This window comes from Coturnix japonica, chromosome 3 (genome assembly GCF_054131305.1).
Source record: "Coturnix japonica strain WE chromosome 3, WE-NBRP24, whole genome shotgun sequence".
Taxonomy (NCBI): domain Eukaryota; kingdom Metazoa; phylum Chordata; class Aves; order Galliformes; family Phasianidae; genus Coturnix; species Coturnix japonica.
In genome coordinates, this window is record NC_140665.1 from 48,560,529 (window position 1) to 48,582,274 (window position 21,746).

At 37.0% G+C, this 21,746-nt stretch overlaps 1 protein-coding gene and 1 long non-coding RNA gene across 9 annotated transcripts in view; one reads left to right on the forward strand and one right to left on the reverse strand.

Moving 5' to 3' along the window:
- Window positions 1-1,392: 1,392 nt before the first annotated feature.
- Window positions 1,393-12,179, forward strand: LOC146761391 (uncharacterized). Its single transcript, XR_014944019.1, has 3 exons — window positions 1,393-1,483; window positions 2,575-2,680; window positions 12,031-12,179. It is a non-coding gene; the product is annotated as an uncharacterized LOC146761391 (long non-coding RNA).
- Window positions 9,213-21,746, reverse strand: part of NOX3 (NADPH oxidase 3) — a 45,624-nt gene continuing 33,090 nt past the window's right edge. For 2 of the 8 annotated variants that reach the window (XM_085541541.1, XM_085541538.1), the window contains 4 exons: window positions 20,711-20,857; window positions 19,005-19,129; window positions 16,629-16,780; window positions 11,129-11,433 (listed from right to left, as the gene is read on the reverse strand). In XM_085541541.1, coding sequence (XP_085397667.1) covers window positions 16,654-16,780; window positions 19,005-19,129; window positions 20,711-20,857 — 399 coding nt within the window. In that variant the 3' untranslated portion in view covers window positions 11,129-11,433; window positions 16,629-16,653. Of the gene's footprint in view, window positions 11,434-16,468; window positions 16,781-19,004; window positions 19,130-20,710; window positions 20,858-21,746 lie in introns of those variants that run through there. The other 6 variants (XM_085541535.1, XM_085541536.1, XM_085541539.1 and 3 more) reach the window with 6 other exon arrangements.

Consider the following 21,746-nt stretch of genomic DNA (forward strand, 5'->3'; position numbering starts at 1 on the left):
ACTGAGGAATCATCAAGCCTCAGTATGATCGAGAACAATATTTTCCCTGTTACCATTTCAGTAATGTTGTGTGGCAAAAAAATAAACACCAAAGGAACAAAGAATTCCCATTAGCAGAAAATCTGGCAGAAAATGCTATCCTGCCTGCTGAGCCCTTTCCTAACATAACTCAGGAAATAGAAAAATCCATGGCTTTCATTATTGCCACAGCAGATGTCTAAAAAACATTATGTTTACTTTAAAACATTTGGGTTTCTTTAAAGCTTATTCTTCTGATGTGCCATTTTATTTCTGAGCCATTTAATCTGGTTGAGTCACAGCGTTACCTGCTAGCTATAGCCCTCCATGCTAAAAAAAATAATAATTTAGTTTACAGTTTTGATTTTCACATGCTTGTACCATTCTAGGTTCTAGGACAATCAGAAAGACAAGCAGTTAATGCAAAGGCAGTGGCACCACTTTAAGAATGCCAGGACGAGCATTGAGACTATTTTCACCTGTGTGACAGCCTCTATGGAACTGGGAATTTTCACACTGCAATGTGGGCCTCAAGACATAAAAACAGGCTTGGCACTATAAACTGCACCCACTTAGTATTTGGAATTTTGCATCCTTTTGAAATACTGGTGCTGTAGTGAGCTTGGTGTTACTAAGGCTTCCCAGTATTAAGTCTCCTTGGAGATTTTTCCATAAGCATAATGGTTGTTTGTGTCTTAATTAGGCTCTCTGACAGAGAATTTTCAAATTTCATGTTTCCTTTTTAATCAGTGAGTCACACAAGTTGAAGAAAAATGCTGGAGAGTAATGGCTTCCTTACAACTAGCAGTAGCTCCCCCAAGGAATTTCACTGAAAGTAAAGCATAGCAGTACAGCGTAGCATACCACATCAACAACATTTTTAAACACTGAGGGTCATGAAAAATGAGTACAAAACTACATGATCTCTGAGAAGCCCATGAAATTTGTAGTAGCACACACTCCTGTTAAAGTTAACAGTGTTCATGGCCACCCTGTTTCATCACCTGTGTCTTCTGTGGAACGATCTATTGTACTGTCTTGTAACATGCAGCCATGGGCTGGGAGCAGCACAGAACCTGTGTGTTCCCCACAGGAGCAGATCACAAAACAGGCAGTGTCCCTCGGTTCTTCTTTCCTGTTGTAGTGTTACTTTAAAGTGTCTGCCAGGTGGTTTCTGTATGCAAGCTTACCTCAACATGTGGGAGTTGGACAGGGTCCTTGCATTCCTCTTTTTTCTGCACTCACGTCAGGAGAGAGCCTCTGCCTGATCCCTTATAAGCATTAACCTGTCTACGTGTCATACCTGTAGCTGATTATTTGTGTCTTATACAGAAGAGAGACATTTTAGCTTCAGTTCTCTGCCTTTTTTCTTTCAGATAGGTGGGAGAGGAAGAAGAGCTCTATGAGTTTGAGTCTTCAAAATGCTGGAAAGGCATTTATAAAGTGCAGAGACAGAAACTTCAGGGTAAGAGAATTTGAACCAAACTCTCTGGCCACTGGGTGCCACTCTTGTTTCACGATGAGTGAGCTGCAGTCTACCAATGAAGGAAAAGTTTACTGACTGTGCTGTACACCCTCATGTCGAGTCAGGCTGCTAGAATTTATACTTAGCAGAACTAAAAAGCAGAAGTTAAATGATACAAGATTACAGTAAACAAGAAAGGAAGATTTAGCTAGCAAAACCTAAGCTACAAAACCTGGAGGTTCAGGTTTGCTAAATATGCTGCAGGAAAGAGTAGGTTGTTAATCACAGTAGCTCTGCTCTTTGGAAGTTCCTAATTAGGTTAGGTCAGAATTCATATTTTGCTAAGAAAATGTTAAGAAGACTGATTTAAAACAAAAGCATTTCATTTGTTGTTGTTGTTCATCTATTGTTTTTCAGCATTTTTTTCTTCCCTGAGAAATAAATACAATGTTTTATAGTAATGTACAATATATACAATAAAATATAGCACTTCAGTTTGAACCTTGACTTGCTTTTATCCTTTAGGTGCTGTAGCTACCACACTGCGTTCTAACCACTACCATTACTGTGATGATGAGTAGTGAAAAGTAAAGCTAACTGGAATGATTTTCTGTAGAGAGAAAGGGAAGTGCTATGCTGAAATTAAGAATCAAACACAAAAACACATATTTTGAGTTTTCTCAAAATATACTGTGCTCAGACTTTACCTGTTGTAAGTTACTACATTTTTGTTAAAGCCATGGTGGTGGGGCTGATTTTCACCATGTGAGAATACTTTATTGTTCTCATTGGTTAGATTTGGCTTTAATATATTCTAATACATTTGAAAAAATAGCAATGATTTGCTCACTTCTAGATACATACTGTCATACTGTAATTGGGAAATGAAGGAATGTGAGGTAAACTGATTTCTTTCTTCACTTCAGTAATTCATTTGAAGTTAATTTGGAGCCACAGCTCCATCCAGACTGCTAATGAATTTGTCTGTTCAGCCTTGTGTATTAAGCAGACATTATTCAATCTTGTATTCAAAGCTTAGAAGGTTTTTGTTGTTGTTGTTTGTTTGTTTGTTTTGTTTTTTGATATTTCAGTTACACTCACATGACCCTAGAAGAACTCTGGCATGTCAGAAATTATACTGGCACAGCAGAAGATGTGACCTCTGTCTGGAAAACCTTGCCTTGCACATCTAAAAAAGTAGAGAAAATATAGACACTGATAAATGAGGAGAGTAAGGAGACACTGAGTTAGTAACAGTCAGTGTGGCAAGCTGTGGTCTCAGAAAGGCAGCATTTTTCTTATAGCATTACAGAAGAAGGATCCGAAGGTCATGATCTTTGTGGATGTTTACAGGAAGGCAGAAGGGAAAAAACAAGGTGCTTCTTTGAAACATAGGCTGCTCTCATGAAACAAATGACCCCTCAACAATGAATAGTGTTTTGGGAAGCAGACTTAGAAAGCTTTGTAAAGGGGTGAGTGAATGTGAGAATACACAGCTTACGTTGCAATCTAAAAAGGAGTAGTAGTGGAATATATATAGAGAAGAGGCATCTAATCAAAGAGAGAGGTACATGAGGAAGTATGTGTGATTTTTGATGGTTTTAACTAGTGGGGCAAGGAAGCATTTATGAAGGCCAGAAATCAATACAAAAGCAGATATTACTAAATAGAACAATAAGGACTTTTCAAAGGTACTTAACTTGCCTATTTTCTGTAACTATTTCTTGATTTTCTTTGATAACTCTTTCCTTTAGAATGAGTATTTCAGATCATGTTTTCACTTCTGATCCCTGTGGTTTTTGTTTGTTGCTGTGCTTTTGCAAGATTAACATTTCCTGGTGCTGCTGTATAGATTTAATATAATAGTAAAGGAAGAAGGTCCATAGATGGCTGCAACTTGTTAAATTCCAAATAATTAATACAGCAGCATCTTTACAGAATTGTTTTGGTTGAAAAAGAGCTCTTTAGATAACTTAGCTCAACCCCCCCTGCTCAAACAGCATCAACTAGAGCAGGTTGCTTGGGTCTACATCAAGTTGGTTTTTAAATATATCTGATGATGAAAGCTCTTTGGCCACATGGCTGGGTCCACAGCTGCATCTCATAAACTTAAACCGTGCTTGTTATTCAGGTCTGGGAGTTCAGTTTTCTCCTACCCATGTCCCTCCCACTGTAATTCTAGAAGCTTTCTAACAGCTTTGGAGATGCAACTAGAGGCACACAACATGAGGGAAACATAGACATAAGATTTGTAACTTCCTAGCAGTGAAATACATTACAGACCTTTTCTTTCCACTAAAGTGCTTACCTCCCCTCAGTCTCTTTTCATATCAACCAAGACTCCCAGGTTCAAAGTGGACACAAAAAGCTAGATACAGCTCAAAGTGAGGCCCAGTTTAGGAGTTCAGCAGGAGTTGACAAACTTAAGATTTTAAGATCTTAGAATTTTGGCTTTTTTGGTTATCTAAAGCCTAAGGAAAAATTCCAAGAAGTTTTCTGCCTGTTATTTCATTTCCTCAGGGCTAGAGATATTTCTGGAAGCAATGTTTTTTTGTTTTTTTTTTTTTATGTTTTATGTTTTAATATGGTGCCAGATAGAAGCTAATACAAAATCATTGCTTCAACAGAGAAAAATGCTTGTGGATGAGCTGCACAAATTCCTGAGCTGCAGTGATACTGTCCTGAATATGAGCCTGAAAAGAATATTTCCTGCCTAAACTATTACTAGTAGGCTTCTTCACTACATTCCTAGTCATGGATGGCAGTGCAATGCCCTGTGCCATTCACCATGCCAATCACACAGAGAGAGCATATATTCCCGTGGCATTTATATGCCTCATAAATCACTCGGAATCATCATCATTACACTTCCTCTGCCCCTCCTTTGCTTAAGGCCCTTGGCTTTTCCTCAGCTCCAGTGTGATGCTTCCCACTGTGAAAGGTTTCATACCTTTGACATGGGTTAACATTAAAAATACTGATCTATATATGTCACGTATTTGTGTTACCTAGATGCCTATATTGAAAGTCAATGTGATTTAGTCTCCTAACTCAATTCCTTTCGAAATGTTACCTTTGGTGATCCCATGTATTTGATGAAAAATGCAGTTGTAAACATAATTTTGATTTAGTTGATAACCTAGGTGAGCAAATGTTATGATTTTAAGCAGCTGTAGAGAAATTAGCAGATGAGGTTTTATAGCCATATACATCTGATCTTTGTCTCTGAGCATAAACACGCATTGAAACCTCATACTTGTCTATTAAAAACAAGAGCAAATAGAAGTGCATAGAAACTGGAAGACCATGAAAGCATTGTCATGGAGAATGCCCTACATTAAAGTTGTTTTGCAATAGATGAAACTGGCTTGCAAATATTCCAGATCTATGTCTTTTCTAAGAATGATTCCCTGCTATTCCACATTCCCAAAGAGATCTGTTCAGACTACAGTTGTTTTTTATTTTCGTATCTTTCCAGATATCTGCATGAACAATTTATCCTGGTTAAAAAATATGCATATAGTTCATGCTGTCATCTTCACTGTCATGCCTTAATTAGGAAATTCAACTTTACTGAAGCAGCTATGTAAGAGTGAGCTGACAGAAGTGTTTTTCTAGAGCTTCCAAACTGATCTGTGCAAGGAGTAACTGTGCAGATAATTAAAAGATGCTTTCTGTAGAAAGCATTTTCTAAGCCATTCTATATTTAAATATCTTAGGTCAGCTTTGCTTTTTAGGAGATTTGAATTGTTCTTCCCTTCCAAAGAACAATTTAATCATCTGCTCAATCCTTTTAAAGTGACTAGGTGGAATTTTAAGTATCAGAACACTGAAAAAGTAATTCAGCTATGGGGCTGGTATCATCCTGTTGGTTTGAGTTCAACCCTACATGAGAGCATTAATTAGCTTCAGTTCATGAAGCGAGATCTCAATGACTGAATTTCTTGATTGATATTGTCCTTTAAAGTGATTTCCATTCCTTTTTAAAACAGTGTCCCAGTGCTTTGTGGAACTGAACTTATCTAGTAAGATATTAATTAGTCTTTTCCCTCAAATTTATGTTAGAGACACAGATTTTGAAAATTCTTAGATTCCTTTCCTCAGATGAGCTTTGGATTTTTGTACAGTAGTTAACACCAGCTAAAAATAAATAAATAATAATAATAATAATAAAAGGATAAAAAGCAGCATAATAAAATGCCTTCTGTTCCTCCTATCACATTTGCAAATGTTCATAAACACTTTCTGATTACTTCTGCAGGAGGTGAAGGGTACTAAATCCTTCCTCCCTAGCATTAGTTTAATAGAAAATATTAGTGAATGGAATGAGTAGGAATGAATTTACTCTTGTAAATAGTATTATTGCAGAAGCAGCTTTAATGTACCTTTAAGCAGGGCAATAACCAAATACCATTATCTTGGATTACTATAGAGCCAATAATGCAGAGGTGATAAAGAGTCAGGATGAAGAATTCATATCTGGCTCTGCTAGAATTTATTTTAAGCTGTTAATGGAGGATAGATATCAGAAATAAAGAGATCCACCTTTGCAATCTGACAAAATTCTCTAAGTACGAGCAAGGCTGCTGATATCAGAAAACAAATAAATGCAGCGTAGCCTCAAATGGTCATAAAGGGGATAAGTGCATCCCAGGAAACTGAAGCAGAATGTTATTTATTTGCCTAGCTTTATTCTTTGTTATTGTATATTCTTCACATGAAATATTTAAAGAGGAGGTTTAAAATTTTCCGATCTATCTTACTTTAAAATTAAGTCTTAGCTTTCCTGGCTGCCCATTTCTGTGCTGTGCTGCATGGTATTGTGCTGGATCCTGTTAATGTGTGAGGTAACAAGCATTGTCCTGTGTTCTTTACTTAAAGTGGTATGAGATTGGAGTCCACCATCAAAATCCATACTTGGATATTTGTATACTTTCTCTGAAAAGAAAACCTCAATTTCTGTTTCTGATACTTTTTTTTTTTTTAATGTTTTTTAAACCTCCTCCCATCTGATTACAGAGAACCTACTTCTCATGTACATACTTTATATCTTACATACAATTCTAAGAATGAGTAAGCATGTATCATGCAAGTAGTGGGAATTAAAACACTTGCCTTTGAAGTTGTGTTACTTAATAACAATGTTAATGATTGCTATTAGAAAGAAAATTATTCAATTCTGTTTCATGTTCATTCAGAAAGCTTACTCTCTGATACTTTTAAGGACCATATCAAATACACTTAATACAGTTTATAAGAGAAAAACATCAAACAGTAGTCTTGGTCCTGAAAGGCTGCAGTTTACTCATTGTTCTGCCATTCTTTTGAGTCCTTGAGGCAAACTGCTTAGCATTTCTATGTCTGTTTTCCATCTAAAAACTGAAGTTCTGAATTTGCAAACTGACAAGGGTACTGTGAAAAACTATACATTTTGAACACCAAATGAACTACTGCACGTTTTCCCATTGAAGCTTAACTAGTAGTAATTTTCACCTGGCTACTCAACTGCAACAATAACCTCCACTGAACTGAGCCTATCTGGTAACTGGATAGTATGGATCTACCCAGGTTGCAGTCAGACTTGATTGGATGACAGCAAGAGAGAGAGGTTTTACCAGTTCCTGCAACAGTGGCTTTCCAGTAACTACTTTCCTCTGTTAAAAGTGACTGCCTGTTTTCTATGTAAAATTGTTTGCTATGCTTTAATCTGTGAGATTAAAGAGCTTGCTGGTGCCTAGATTGTCTCCACATGAAAGTACTTGTACACTATTATAGAGTTGTCTCTTAATCTACATTTTCATAAGCTAAGCTGATGGAGCCCTTTAATTGCGGTGTTCTCCGAAGTCTTTAAGTATGTTTGCGGCTCTTTTCTTTACCCTAATGTCTTTAAATTCTAAGATAACCATTCTAACAGAATGGTTAGTAGTATACCGCTATTAGCCTCATCCCTCCTGTGTATAAAGGAACAAATACCTCTTTTTGGTGCAGTATTTTACTGAATGAATGTGACAAGATGTTTGCCCACTAAAGCCTCAATTTCAGTCACTAACTTACAAGGGTTGGCACTATATTTTAAGCGTAGCATGCCTTCCATATCCTGAGATGTGCAGTTTCTCAGTTGGGTGTGTTCAGACACTTAGTTTCAGTGCTGGCTCAGTGGCATAGGCCATGTGTTATACTTTCACAGTGTTCATATAATTTTGGTGATATGGACCATATAAGAGTTAAGATTAATGTGATATACATTATATCTTGGTTGAAATTGTATGTCAAATTAAGTAATATTTGCTGAGGAACAGAAAGGCTGGAAAGAGGACCAGCAGACAGGCAGACAGACAGGAATGTAGCACAAGTTATTATGGGATATACAAATCTTAAAAATTAGATTGGTCCCCTGAAAAGAGGACAACCAATTTCAAGCCTCTGCTTAAAGACGATTTATCTGGGGAGCAAGGCCAAGGAGATTCCCAGTTTCTTCAGTCTGTGAGAAGAGTCCCTTTCATTTAGGTGGCATTTCTGGTGGAAGCATTTGGGGTCTCACTTGAGAAAAGCTTTCAAGATCTAGACCATGCCTTGATCATGTGCCAGTTCCCTTGTAACAAAGAATCCATCTTGTATGCCTTTAATTAAGCATAAGCACTTTGCTAGAGTTGTAACGTTAATGTCTGGATATAATAACATCCTTTTCCAAAGAGATGTCTTCCCACTTAACGCTCTTCATTACTGATGGTTATCTATGCGTATAGCATTAGGACAGTCATCTTGTAGTAAAGCACTAGCTATTTTTCTATAAACAAAACAGGCCATCTGAAGGGAATTCATTTATTTTTTTTCCTTTAAAGTTTAGCATTTCAATATTTATAATATACAATTCAGCACTGACATTGACTATCTGAGCCAAATTTTATTGTCCTCTTTCTGGCAAAATTCCAGTTAATTTCATTGACTGGACTCCAAAGGTCTGGTTCGACAGAATGCCAAGTAGCTACAGTTTCTTCTGGTTTCACTAAAAGCTCTTGCAAATCAGCACCTCCCAGCATCAGGCTATTTTTAAAATGTTTCAGGCTCCTTTATGAATGCACAGTGCTATAGAAGGATAACGTACTTTCTGTAATATGCCTTGTGTGGCCAGCATTTGTGATTATGCTTGATGTCTTGTATTATAGATACATATTTGTAATGACAACCGCAGCTTCCATTAAATAATAAAAAAGGTGATGTATATTTCTGTCAGATAAATTGTACTCAGGCATATTTATGTTACCAAAAGTCCAGTTCACTCAAATCTTTCCATTCTCCACATGGTTTCTATTTAAAGCAACTTCTCTACTTCTCTGTTGACCAGTATCACAGCATACATTTGTTTGTTTCATCCTCAGACCTTTGATATTAAATTCAAAGTTGCCCAACTGTGCCTCTTAACTATATTCCTCTTTCTTGCATGATAAGGAATCTAAAAAAGAGTGATTTTATATGGCTAACTCTTCATTTATATGCTTTTTGCATATCCCTCTGAATTTCCTTAGCCACATAAAAACTCAGAAAATTGTATGACTGTTTTATTAACATTACTGTGCAGATGGTGGGCATTTCTTAATCTAAACATTTTTATCTAAATATAATGACATTGTATAGTAATGTACAATTAATAAGTGTTCAGTGTTGCAGGTTGATCAAACTCCTTTGGCCATTATCATTCAAGTATTCCTTTTTTTTTTTTTTTAATCTTGATGGATTCTTGTAAATCCAAGAATAAATACGTTGTAGTTGTTGCAGAGAAAGAGAGAATCATGGACATCAGCACCTGTGAGATCTAGAGCACACGGGTTTCTGAAAATTTAAGTTCATCCATTCCACAGCTACTGTGTGTTAATTTGGGTTTATGTGAGCTTCTTTATTTTTGTTCATGAAGGTCCACTTAATTCAGATTTTGACAGTAATGATTTATGTATGGGTTTTTGCAGCTGTGGATTGCAGCAGAAGGAAAGATGTTTTTGTGCAGAGAAGCCAGGGCGTGAGCCATTGTGTGAGACAGGAAATTCTGAAGTTCCAAGCAGCAATGCCAGGGAACAGCCAGATGTAGGCTGGAGAACAGGAATGCAATTTCAGAGCACAGGGCATATCTGCTCTTACTCCTTCTTATTTTTCTGTTTCCACTGAATAAAATGATCAGAATATGTTATTCATTTGGCAAAAATAATAATGAGGGGGAAACAAAAGGGAAAAAGCTCATATTTTTCTTTAAAAGGTGTTACAAGACCATCAAAACACAGAACTTTTGCTGAAATGCATCAGTGAAATCTTATCTGTGTACCTTAAGGTGAATATGATTGTAAATTATCTTTCATATTCAGAATTACTGTACCAGGGAAACAGTCTCCACAAGAATGAAAGCAGTCCAGCAGTTTAATAGAATAGAATAGAATAGAATAGAATAGAATAGAATAGAATAGAATAGAATAGAATAGAATAGAATAGAATAGAATAGAATAAGATAGATCAGCCTTCCTGACCCAACCTTCTTCTATGCAAGCTCATCAAAGGGATCCATATATAATCCTCTAGGACAGTAAAAGTATTGTTTGAAGTAAGTTTGAGGCACATGTGTAAGGACTGGCAGGCTCAGGGCTTTCATCCTCAGTGAATAAAAATGCATTACCATGTTAGAAATCATTATTGCTTAGAAATAATAGTTGCAAATACTTGAAGCATCTGGCCTTTGAAATATGCTAGTTTGAGTGCTTCATTATACCGTAAAACTTTTGTTTGTTTCTATGTATTCTGAAAGGTTATTAATATATATATTTTAATGAGTTTAAGCTTTTTAGTTTTTTCTTGCTTTTGATAGGAGAAAAAGTGTGTTTCCATGTCAACTAACACATTTGTTCACTTATATTAAAACCGTCATGTGAATGAAATTTATTGCACTGTATGAGATGATTTGTTGAAGGTCAAGAAGACTCATGTTAAACAGACTTATCTGGCTGTATTTTTAAAATGCAAATAATCAGTTCACCCTCATTTGAACATGTTCAAGTGCAAGTAACGTGTAAATAAGCATTCCTGGAAAATGTTTCTGTTTATGGCTGCAGCTTAAATGCAATGGACACTCAATTTTATTCCATAGAAAACGATGTACAGAATTTCTCAGACAATTAAATGATCAGACACAAGGAGATGGAACTGCTGTCACAGAATGGAAAATGTGAGCAGTAGGAGAAAGCCCAGCTAAGCCAGTATTCAGCACTCAGGAGGTTTAGGCTATAGGCTATCCAGTCCCTGATACAGCCCTGTACCTTGTAAGTGCTCTTGCCTCTGAAGACTAAGGCAGATTCATGCCTGGCATTGGAATGCTTGAGAAGAGTTAGAAGAGAGAGCAGCCTGAGGACAGTTCATCTCTGCTGCACACAGTGATGCACCTCCAGAGCCACCTCCTGCAATGCTGCTTAGATCACAATGAATTTGCATTCTTTGAAATGCATGCTTTATTTATCCTTTTCATATTCATAGGGCAAGCTGGGTTGAAGCAGTGTCCCATTTTTCTTTTCCTTTTCATTGTTCCTGAGGAAATACAATTGATTCCCACCCTCCTCAAATAACAACAACAAGAACAAAACCCACTAAAATTGTTGATCAACAAAGATAACAAAGCCACTGTCACTTAGTTTATTACTTTGTCCAGAGTGGCTGAGCTACCTTTAAGGCAGTTCTTATAAAATTTCCTGCTAATCAGAAGTATTCAAACATCTGCAAAGTTTTGCATTTTTTGTTGCAGTTAACATTTCCTCTTAGCCCTTTTATTATATCTAAAAGCGTGAAAAAAGCACATATTTGTAATGATACAATACATGTCCCATATAATGGACATCCTGTTGAAAGTGGAAGTTCCTGTTTAATCTTTCTTCGTAAACTAAGGCACAAACTTGCTTAATTTTGACTACATGTATAACCTGAGGGGAGAAAGAAAGGAGGGAAGATCAAAACATGTAAAACCATATATTTCAATTTACACTTACTAGTAAATAAATTATTATAACATGACTGTTATTATTATAATACCATTATTTTAATTGTTAGAGCCGAAGTAATTGATCTACATATTTATGATCCTTGGCATGATTAGTTTTCTGTCACAGGATGTGATAAACCTGTGCTGTTATGACTATGTTTTATTTACTAATATTGTCCTACAAAGTGCTGAACACTTCCTGCTGAAGAAGCTGAACAGAGAAATCCATGAAGATATCTTTCATTTTCCATGACAGTGAATGATGTTTCCATACATAAACATAATAATAGAGTCATTACACGTGCACTCACATTATCATCACTGCTGTGTGTTCAGTTTTATTCAAAACAAGGCAGGAAGCCAAATTTTCCTAGTTTCCATTTTGATTTAAATTGTATTTGTAATAAAGAGATTTTCACTCAGTCTAAATGCAGTTTCATCCTAGTTCAACAAACCTCCCCATTTCTTTTTTTTTTTTCTTTTTTTCTTCTTTTTTTTTTTTTAATATATTATTGTTATTATTTTTCTCTTATTCTAGGTCACTCAGTCCTGATACAAGTGAAATTTTCCTCTGGTGGTGATAACAGCGATACTACTCAATGAAGTATAACAAGGGCTCTAAATGCATCTCCTGTAGCATACCACAGTGATTTGCAAAAGTGAGAATAAATCAAAGCAGTGAAGAGATGCCATGTTGAGCCAGAAGCTAAATGTTGCATCTTGTTGCATGAGGCTAGGGGTAGAAGAGATCCTGTTTTTTCTGGCAGCACAATATCTTTGTGCTTGTTACCTCCAATCCAACCCCATTAAAACAATCATTCAGAATCTGCAGGAAATTGTCACCTCTTTCTTTCATGCAATGGCAGCTGGTATTGGTGCCTACACACATTTCTCATTTCCTTCAAGATTTTCAACACACACAAAAAAAGAAACTTAATTTATATTAAAAAATGTGTCAGCTTACCCTGAGGCTCAGCATGGGCACCAGGGAAAAAAATGAAAGATAAATGCCTCTAGGTGAACTGGCAGAGGCTCTAATTCTCTACTCACTCTACTGCTACACAGTATGCACCGCATTAATCATTTCACATAGGCAGGCATTTAAGAAAACTTCAGCTATTTAAAATAAAGATGCCTTACTCTAAACTTAATAATAACAAGTCTGTATCTTGTGTATCAAGCTCAGTTCACACATACTGTATATCCTAATAGAAGAGATGTAGAATAATGCTGTAATCTTCTGTGATGTAATTCTTACTGTTGCTTCTTTTGTCTATACAGCCATGTCCCCTCTTGTGAGCATTTCCCGTGTGTGTATGTGTACATATATAATGTTGTCATTTGTCTTATTCAACTGCTGACATACACAGGATGTTTTCTATCTCCCACTTTTCTTATGTGGCCGGAGAAATGTATTACATGATCCTAGTGAACTCCATTATGTCTCAATCCAACTTGAGTATAGATTCTTGTTAACTTCTGTGCTGGGGGAGTGAGGTAAGGAAATACATTTCCTATTTTACTAGCTTACATAAGTTCTGAATTTTTATTTTGCCTCCTCCCCAGTTCTGAAATAATTTGGTGCTCTACATGCTTAACCATGCTGAATTACAGAGCTGTAGAATTATCAAGGTTGGAAAAGACCTTAAAGATCATCCAGTCCAACTGTCTACCTGTCACCAATATTTCCCCACTAAACCACGTCCCTTAGCACCACATCTACACATCTCTTGAACCTCCAGGGACATTGATTCAGTCACCTCCCTGAAAAGCCCATTTCAGTGCCTGACCACTCTTTCAGAGAAGAATTTTTTTCCTAATAAATGACCTGAACCTTCCCTGGTGCAACTTGAGGCCATTCTCTCTTGTCCTATTGATTGTTATGAGGCTGACCCCCCTTTCACTGTAACCTTCTGTCTGAGAGCTGTAGAGAGTAATAAGGTCACCCCAAGACTCCTCCAGACTAAACAAACCCAGTTCCCTTAGTTGTTCTTTATAAGACTTGTGCTCCAGACCCCCCACCAGCTTTGTTGCCCTTCTCTGGACATGCTCCAGGGCCTCAGTGTCTTTCTTGTAGTGCTGTACACAGTACTTGAGCTGCAATCTCACCAGAGCTGAATACAGGAGGATGATCATGTCCCTGCTCCTGCTGGCTACACTATTTCTGATAAAAACCAGGATACCATTGGCTTTCTTGACTATCTGGGCATGCTTGCTGGCTCCTGTTCAGCCAAGGAATCGATCAATACCCCCAGGTCTTTTTCTTCCACAGTCTTCTAGACACTTTGCCCCAAACCTGTAGCATTGTCTGGAGTTGTTGTGGCCAAAGTGCAGAACTCAACATTCAGTCTTGTTGAACTTCATTCCAACTCCCAACTTGGTATCATCTGCTAACTTACTGAGGGTTCACTCAATCCCCTTGTCCAGATCATCAATAAAGATATTAAACAGTACTCCAATACTGATGCCTGGGAGTACCACTCATGACCAGTTGCCAGATAGATTTAACTCCATTCACCAACACTCTCTTGTCCCTACCCTCCACTCACAAGGACAAGTAGCACCTGAAGGTGCAAAGAAACATTGGTTTAGAAAGGCATTAATGATACTCTAAGAAGGAATTGGAGAGTGAAGAATGCAAAGAGGACTGCTATGAAGAATACAAACAATCACAACAATCACAACAGTAGCCCTTGTGTCATTGAGAGCCACTGGAACATAAGAGCAAGGACTAAGGAAGGCCATAATTTCATCACTTTGACACACAATGTGCTGTAGGGCTTGCTGACCAAATCAGCCTCTCCTGGAGACTGCATCATTGGTTGAACTGTGGCATGCACATCTTGCGCCAGACCCAGAGTTAGAAGATGGTCCCTGGCTGTAGGGACCACAGGACTGTGGATGAGGTCTCTGACGCACAGCTGTCAGACAGCAGCATATGCAGCAGACCATGAGCTGGCCAGAAAACTACTTCAGAACTCCCAGCAGCTGCCTGAGAAGGTTTGCAAAGGTGGAGATAACTCACAGTTTTGTATCAACCTCTCAGAGCCATGTCAGCATATCAGAGAACAAACAACCAATTTAAATAACAGCCTGTGTCCTAGGAGAAAAGCCTGGGTTAGTTACAAGGAAAACTTAAAAACAAGAAATGCAGGTATGAACTGTTTTTAACATTAAGCAGTGCTGTATGTATGGGTATGTTTTAGATCCACCACTTTCAAGGATGTCAGCTTGGTGTGTGATGAAATGGCATGCAAATACATTTTCTACCACATCTGTTGAGACTGTTTAACAATGAACCAATCAAAAGACTTTTTGCTATGATGCAGAACTTGGGAGATGGTTCTTGTGAGTCAACTGCTGTTTGTGCAGTTGGCCTTGACAGTAAGGATATGGTTTACACAATCATGGAACTCCCTTTGAGAACTGAGGTCTCCTAGGATCTGCAAAGGCCTACATACTGAACAGTCTGTGAGGAGACTTTTGAAATGGGAGCAATGGGTGAGAGCAGATGACCAACAGCCAAGTGAGGAATTGCAGTCAACAAGCAAAGTGTGTGAGACAGTGTGAACAGGAACAAAACAGGGCAGAAGCAAGCCCATCCCAAGTGTATGCACATGAATAAGCAACTTCTGACAAGACAGCATGATGAAGGTAGTTCTCATTCCTTTCTGGAAAACCCATATGGCAAGATGCCTCTCTGGAGCACTGCCTAGTAAGTCTCATGTTACAGGGAGGACACAGGAAGAATTACAGGTTTTCATATTGTTGAGGGGATATGATTTCCCTGGAAATGTAAGAGCATTGTATGATTGTTCATATGACTGTACAGCTACAATGGATGGCTGCAGGCTTTTTGGGAAATACAGGCTGCTATGATGAGGTGGGAATTTGTCCTTTATGAGAGAGAATGGCAGGAATATATGTATCTCTGCATAGGGGTAGATGTCCACACATTAGAAGCCAGCTGTGAGATGATCAAGATTAGTAGGCAAATGTGTTTAAAGGTCCAATTAAAACAAATGCTTTACAGGACATCACACTTATGAACCAGGAATGACTGATGAAGGATGTAAAAGGTTCAGGGCAGTCTTGGCTGCAGTAATTGTGAAATGGTGGAGTTCAGAATACACAAATGAAGGTACAAAGCAAATAGCAAAATCACAATCCTATGCTTCAGGAGAGCAGATTTAGGATTGTTTAGGGACCTGCCCGGAAAAATCACGTGCAGTGTGATTCTGGAGAAAAGGGGAATCCAGAAAGATCATCTCCTCCAAGCTCAAAGATGATCCATCTTGCTGTGGAGGATGGCAGCACAAAAACGAAGTGCACAGGAAATGAAAGAAGGGATACGTGACTCAGGACCACATGACCTCCAGAGGTCCCTTTTCACACCAAACAATCTGTGATACCCACGATTCTCTATCTTTCTGCAGTCCTTTCTACAGTGCTCAGGAAGCAGTGTGGCATTTAAAGGACACATAAAACTTTTGCCTACAGTTTCAGCTACCTCTCTCAGGGGATACATTTGCTGAGTGCAAAAATTTCTGCAATCTCCTTAACCTTCAGAAAATATTAGCTTATGGAATGCACTGCCAGTACTGCTGCAGAAACAGCATGTTTAAATGTTGCCTGCTTTGGTAGGTCAAAAGGAATTCATTGGAAAGCATATATTTAAACGGTATTTCTATGACACAGAAGGTGATGTGGATGTGTACGCAGTTGGAGGCTAGAAGTGCAAGATCAGAACACCAGGAAGGAAAATGCTTTGAATGGCTGGGCATTATTTAAACAGCAGGAATGATAGTATTGCCTGCAGTAGTAGTTTGATCACATACAACAGTGAGGTACAGTTCTTCATTTCCTTTTTTTCTCATGCCTTTTTCTTCAAAGTTTGGTGATTTGTATGTGTTTTCAAACAGATGTGGTTGGATTCAGTGCATCATCAACTAAGCAATAAGAAACTGGCCCTTGAGTTCTTTGAAGGAAAGGCTAAGGATTGGAACCAATTCTTTAGTTGGCATAGGATGGTATTTTTCCACTAAAGTCAGCATTGCTGTTTCAATTTACAGCTTGAATGCCACAGAATGGATAGAGTACAGGAGAATGTGAGGAAAAAGTATAACTTGGTAATACCTATTAGGAAGTTGAGAAGTACAGTCTAGAAACTTTCTTCATTGTAGTGAAACTGAACTCCTCTTGGATCAACTGTTGAATATGAGCTGCACATCTTTTGAAGGATCTTAGAGAGATTCTTGGGTCCGCAGAAAAATACTCCAATACTATTGCTGTAATCACAACAACAAAAAACACCTATAAAACAGTTAAATAGATAAACTGCAACTTTTTACAGCCTCGAGCTTTCTATCAGTTGAAATGACTTTTTTGAAATTACTTTTTGAGAAATGCACTTGAGAAAATTTGTGTTACCGTCACAAAGTACTACAGTATAATTATTGTAACACTGCAGTGTTTATAATGTCGTACCGCTTTATTTATTTGGATCGCTGCATTAGAGGTCACAAATTATTTTAAATCATGGTTCTTTGGTTTTGATTGTCATACTGTTTTTATTCAGGAAAGGAAACATCTGTTTGGGCTGAAAATATAGAATGCTTTTTCTCTAGATGAGTTAGTACTCTTTCCCTAAGAAATGCATAAATCTCTCAGCTATTTTTGAGTCACTGTTTTGCTGTCTGTGGACAGTTCTGTAAGTATGAGATTTAAAAAAAAACACCTGTAAACAGTTCTCACAAAACAACAAAAACGTGACTAATGTAACAAACAGTTTTGTTAATAAGTGCAACTGTTAACAAGTGTTAACAGTTTATTTTGTTAATAAGTGTATTATTTTGTTAATAAGTGCACAAGTATATTACCAAGAACTGGAAATATGATTCCTTGCTGGGAAGTGCTTTAAAGAACTGGCTTATAAGTATGCAGCACATATTTTTTTTAAACACATATATGTGGACACAGATATGCACACATGCTGTGCACACATCCCCCAGCACACTACTGGGGAAAGCTGAATCTACTTATACACAGTGAAAGAGACAAGTGACTGATTTTCAAAAGGTTTTGCTCCATTAAAGGAGTAGCTGTAGATCTGATTTTGGTGCCAAAGCCATGGTCCTCAAAAGTAGTGCCCTTATAACTCCAGTTCTCAACTACATTAGGTTCAGCTTGGAGTGGTATACTGCTAATCCACAAAAGACACTGTTGTACAATGGGAAACTTGGTGGACTTAGACGTAGGGACTCAAAATATATTTGGCTCATACAAATTGTTCTATCACATAGTATAAACTCTTGAGCCTTCTGTAACTCAAAGCAAGGAAAGATAGGATATTTTTTGTGATTCAGTGTACACAAGGAGTGCAGAATTTTCTTTAAGAGCTCAAAATTGACAAGTAATGTGTACATCAACATTCAGAAGCAAATACAGATTTTTCTGCCACTTAGCACTGGCTTTTTAAGGAAATATCACAAGATCCAGAGTGGAAAGTTAATACCCATCTCCTTCTCTGAGCATCAGAAAAACAGACTTTTCTCAGCTGTACTTAAAAAAGTAACAAAATGAATGTGTTTCAACTATAACTTTAGAAGCTCTGTTTTCACAGCAGAACCTTTATAAAAGGTCTTTCAAAAATCGTGTTTCCTGCCCTTGGTCTCTTTCTATTTTTAATCTTTCCTTATTTCCTGATTGTATTTATTTTGACCTCTATCAAATAGTTTCTCTATTACTGTTATTTTTGCAATTTTATGGTATTCTTGTAGCTTACTGTATTCTCTTTGATCTCCTCCCTTTCAGCTTTTTCTTGAGTCTTTTTCATCTTTAAAAAAAGTTTTCTTTCTTCTTTTTCTTTTTGTGTCTCTGTCTCTCAAGTGCAAGCCTTTATTTTGCTTTAGCAGGTAAATGTTTGGAAATCATAAAGAGTCCCAAGGATTCTGGAATCTTCTACCACCGAACACAAAATATTTCAAATTCTTGCTTCAAAGGCTTTCAGGAACAAAGAAGCTTTTCTCAGGCCACTAGTGAATCCACCAAGTTCAAATGAACTGTCTTTGCCAGCAGAGATGAACTAATAACAGAACAGCATAGTCTTGCAAGAGTAGCCAAATATGTTCACTGAACAAACATATCCTTGACATCATAAGAAAAAAATCACAGTTTATCTCTTTAATAACCATCTTCAAGGGAAATTAATGCTACTTTGTCCTTTGTGCAGAACAGTAATTGGATTGTGTGTTTCAATTATATCTGGACAAAGGCCAGGATATTGAAATACTTCTAAATATTAGATTTTCTTCTCCAAAAATTAGATTTTATTGGCATTCTCTTTCCGAGATTTCTTCATTAAAAGCTTCATTAAGCATAAATCTTCTTTCCACACAGAAAAAAAAACTAAATTATTTTAAAAGGGTCATTTAGAAAGGTTTGCTCTCCCCTCCTCCCACTGTTTATGCTGAGACGAGTTACCTAACAAGGTTAGAAGCCAACCTGCCTTACCTAGGATGGTTTTCAGCTAGCTGCTTGAACTCATTGTCCCAGTTTGGCCTTCCATAGAAGGTCTTCTGCCTCAAACCAGTAATTACATCCATCTTCTCATCATAATGCAGGGCTATGTGAGTAGCCTAAACACAAATTTACAAGGTAATAATTTTAAAATCAACAACATATACTCCAAGTAATAGGAGAAAGCAATAACACTGCTTCTCAGTGAAAGACAGAAGTATTAATAAAGGAAAGAAAACTGTGTAATTATCCAAAGACAACGAGGAGGGAAGGGAGGGTAGAAGTACAAAAGAAGTCTAATAAATACTTCAAAAAGCGCCTGTGACCTTAAAGAAATTCAGCTTTTTGAGACTAAATGTTTGATATGAGTAGAGATCAAATACATGGTTTTACTACCTGGGCCTAATTTGATCTGAGATGTAGCCACTGAAAAGCATTACTCTCTTTCCATAGCCATTGGGCGCTCCAGGAACAACAGCACCAGTGTAGGTAGGCAAGCAGTACAACTCTAAGATTTCTCCTGAATCACATAAGGAACAGCATAGGATAATAAGGCAGTGCTGACAGGACAAAAGGTGTGAAGGGGAGGAGGTACTTGATGGAGAACATGAGTGCAGAGACTCAGCTGTCCCAGCAAGAATAGCTGTCTGCCTAATTGACTTTTGGCCTGATATTTGCACAAGGGGGAGGCGAAATGTTGACAGCTGGAAGGTGATAGAAGATTTGTGTTTTATTAAGTTCATGAATAGCTTCTTTCAAAACTGGTTTTAGGTAATACCCTGTGATACTGCTAATGCAGACTTTTACGACTGCCATATACTTTACAATAGGAGATTTCTCTGAATACAATTTTATGTACATACCTCATTCCTTGACAGAAACCCTAATTTTTAATATCTACAAGGCAGTCCTTACATTCAATAGAGACAGCAAGAAATAAAATAGTAGAGCAAAGAGTCACCTGTGAGAGATTTTGACAGGTACCTAACTTTGATCACAGTGTGATCTGAGTTTGGTTTAAAAAAAGAATCAGAGAGAGAAAATCAATTTGTTTAGGTCTATGTAAGGGCTAAATAAGCTGAATTAAAGCTACCTACTCTAAAGATTAAGTGCCACTGGGTAAGATGATCCAATGAAGTTAAATGGTAAAGTTAAGGTCAATCAGGGAAAATATCTTATCAAAAACTACGAATTGGTTATTTTTTATTTTATTTTATTATTATTATTTTTTTGCAAAAAATGTTTCAAATGCAGCAGTGTTCAAAATTATAGTGAATGCATACATGAACAACAAAAAATATAACATAGTAAGTAATAACAATAATAATATCTGATGCTTTATAGTTTAGTGGGAAGAATAAATAAATAAAAAGCTAGAATCTGTTTAAAGAAAGTTCTAAAGATGTAAGGATAAAATGGCCTTTTGCAAGATTCCAGAGGCTCTCTGCACTTCTATTTTTTTTGGAACACTTGCTAGTCAGAACAACACAAAGCAAGATATGGGACTGCAGGGATCACTGACTTGTTTTCTCTGTTCCTATTTTCCTAAATGTGAGAGGGAAACAGCCTGGTGTCTTTATGTTTACAGTTCTTTATCTCTCTGCTTCATCCATCATTCATTCAGCTGTTCTTGTTCCTTATGTTACCATACTGAAAAAGCAAGGTACATTAACTCAGACTCATAAGAGTTTCATTATTACCTGACTTTCGTCCCAGCCAGTAAGAAATATGTGATAACTTAGGAAATCATTTTTCCCTTTTTCAACCATTTTTGTTTCCAAAAGGAACAGAAGATCAGCAAACCACTCAAATGTGGACGGGTCTCGACAGATCCAGTAAAAATAAACCTGTCAGATAAAAAATAAAGAGATTTAGAAAGAAGAAAACTTTCAATGAAACTTCCTAACGATTAGCACAATTCATTAAACACATTGTGTACAGTTCTCCACTTTGATTTTAAACACAATCACTTTTCAGTGATGTAGAGGTTCTATCATTTACAAAATTTTATTTTCATCTTCAAGTCTGAGTATTAGTGTGTAGAGTGAAGATAGGCAGCATACAAGGTTCCTATTTCCCCTACCAGTATTTCTTAATTTAACATAGAATACATAGTCCTACATTTCTTGCAAATAACTTGATTATCCTTTGGAACTTTGTATTGATTTTCAGTTATAATGAAAAGGAAATTTCAATTTCATTCAGCACAGAAGCAAAGAATTCTTGTTTCTCATGATCTTATGCCATAGGTTAACTGTAGGTGTAGTCAAAAGGTATTAGCTATGCACTTCAAGTCAAATACTCTGTATAAAAATGTATAAGGAATATGCTTAGTTGCTTTTGCTTTTTTAAGCCATGTCTGGTTTAAATTACAGCTTATAACTTTTAGAAGAACATTAAACTGTAATTTTAAAGAGGTCTATCTACTGTCCTGTGATGTAGTTTTGTGTTTGTTAAAGACCTCATCTCTGTGAAAAATTTACAGTTTTTCTCACCCATACTTCTCTAGCTTCATCTTCCGTGTGGTGGATATTTTTTTTAATGTTTTATGTTGGAGTGGAAAATCTATTATTAAAGCTTTGTTCCCCAGGTAGAAATTAGAAGCTGGAATCAAGTTGTCCTATAATCTTCTCTATGGTAAACCAAACATTCCTGGGATCTGTTACTAGGAGGCTAATTTTTCCATTCCTTGATAATTTCTGTGGCTTTTTTTTTTCTTTTTTTTTTATGTTTCTT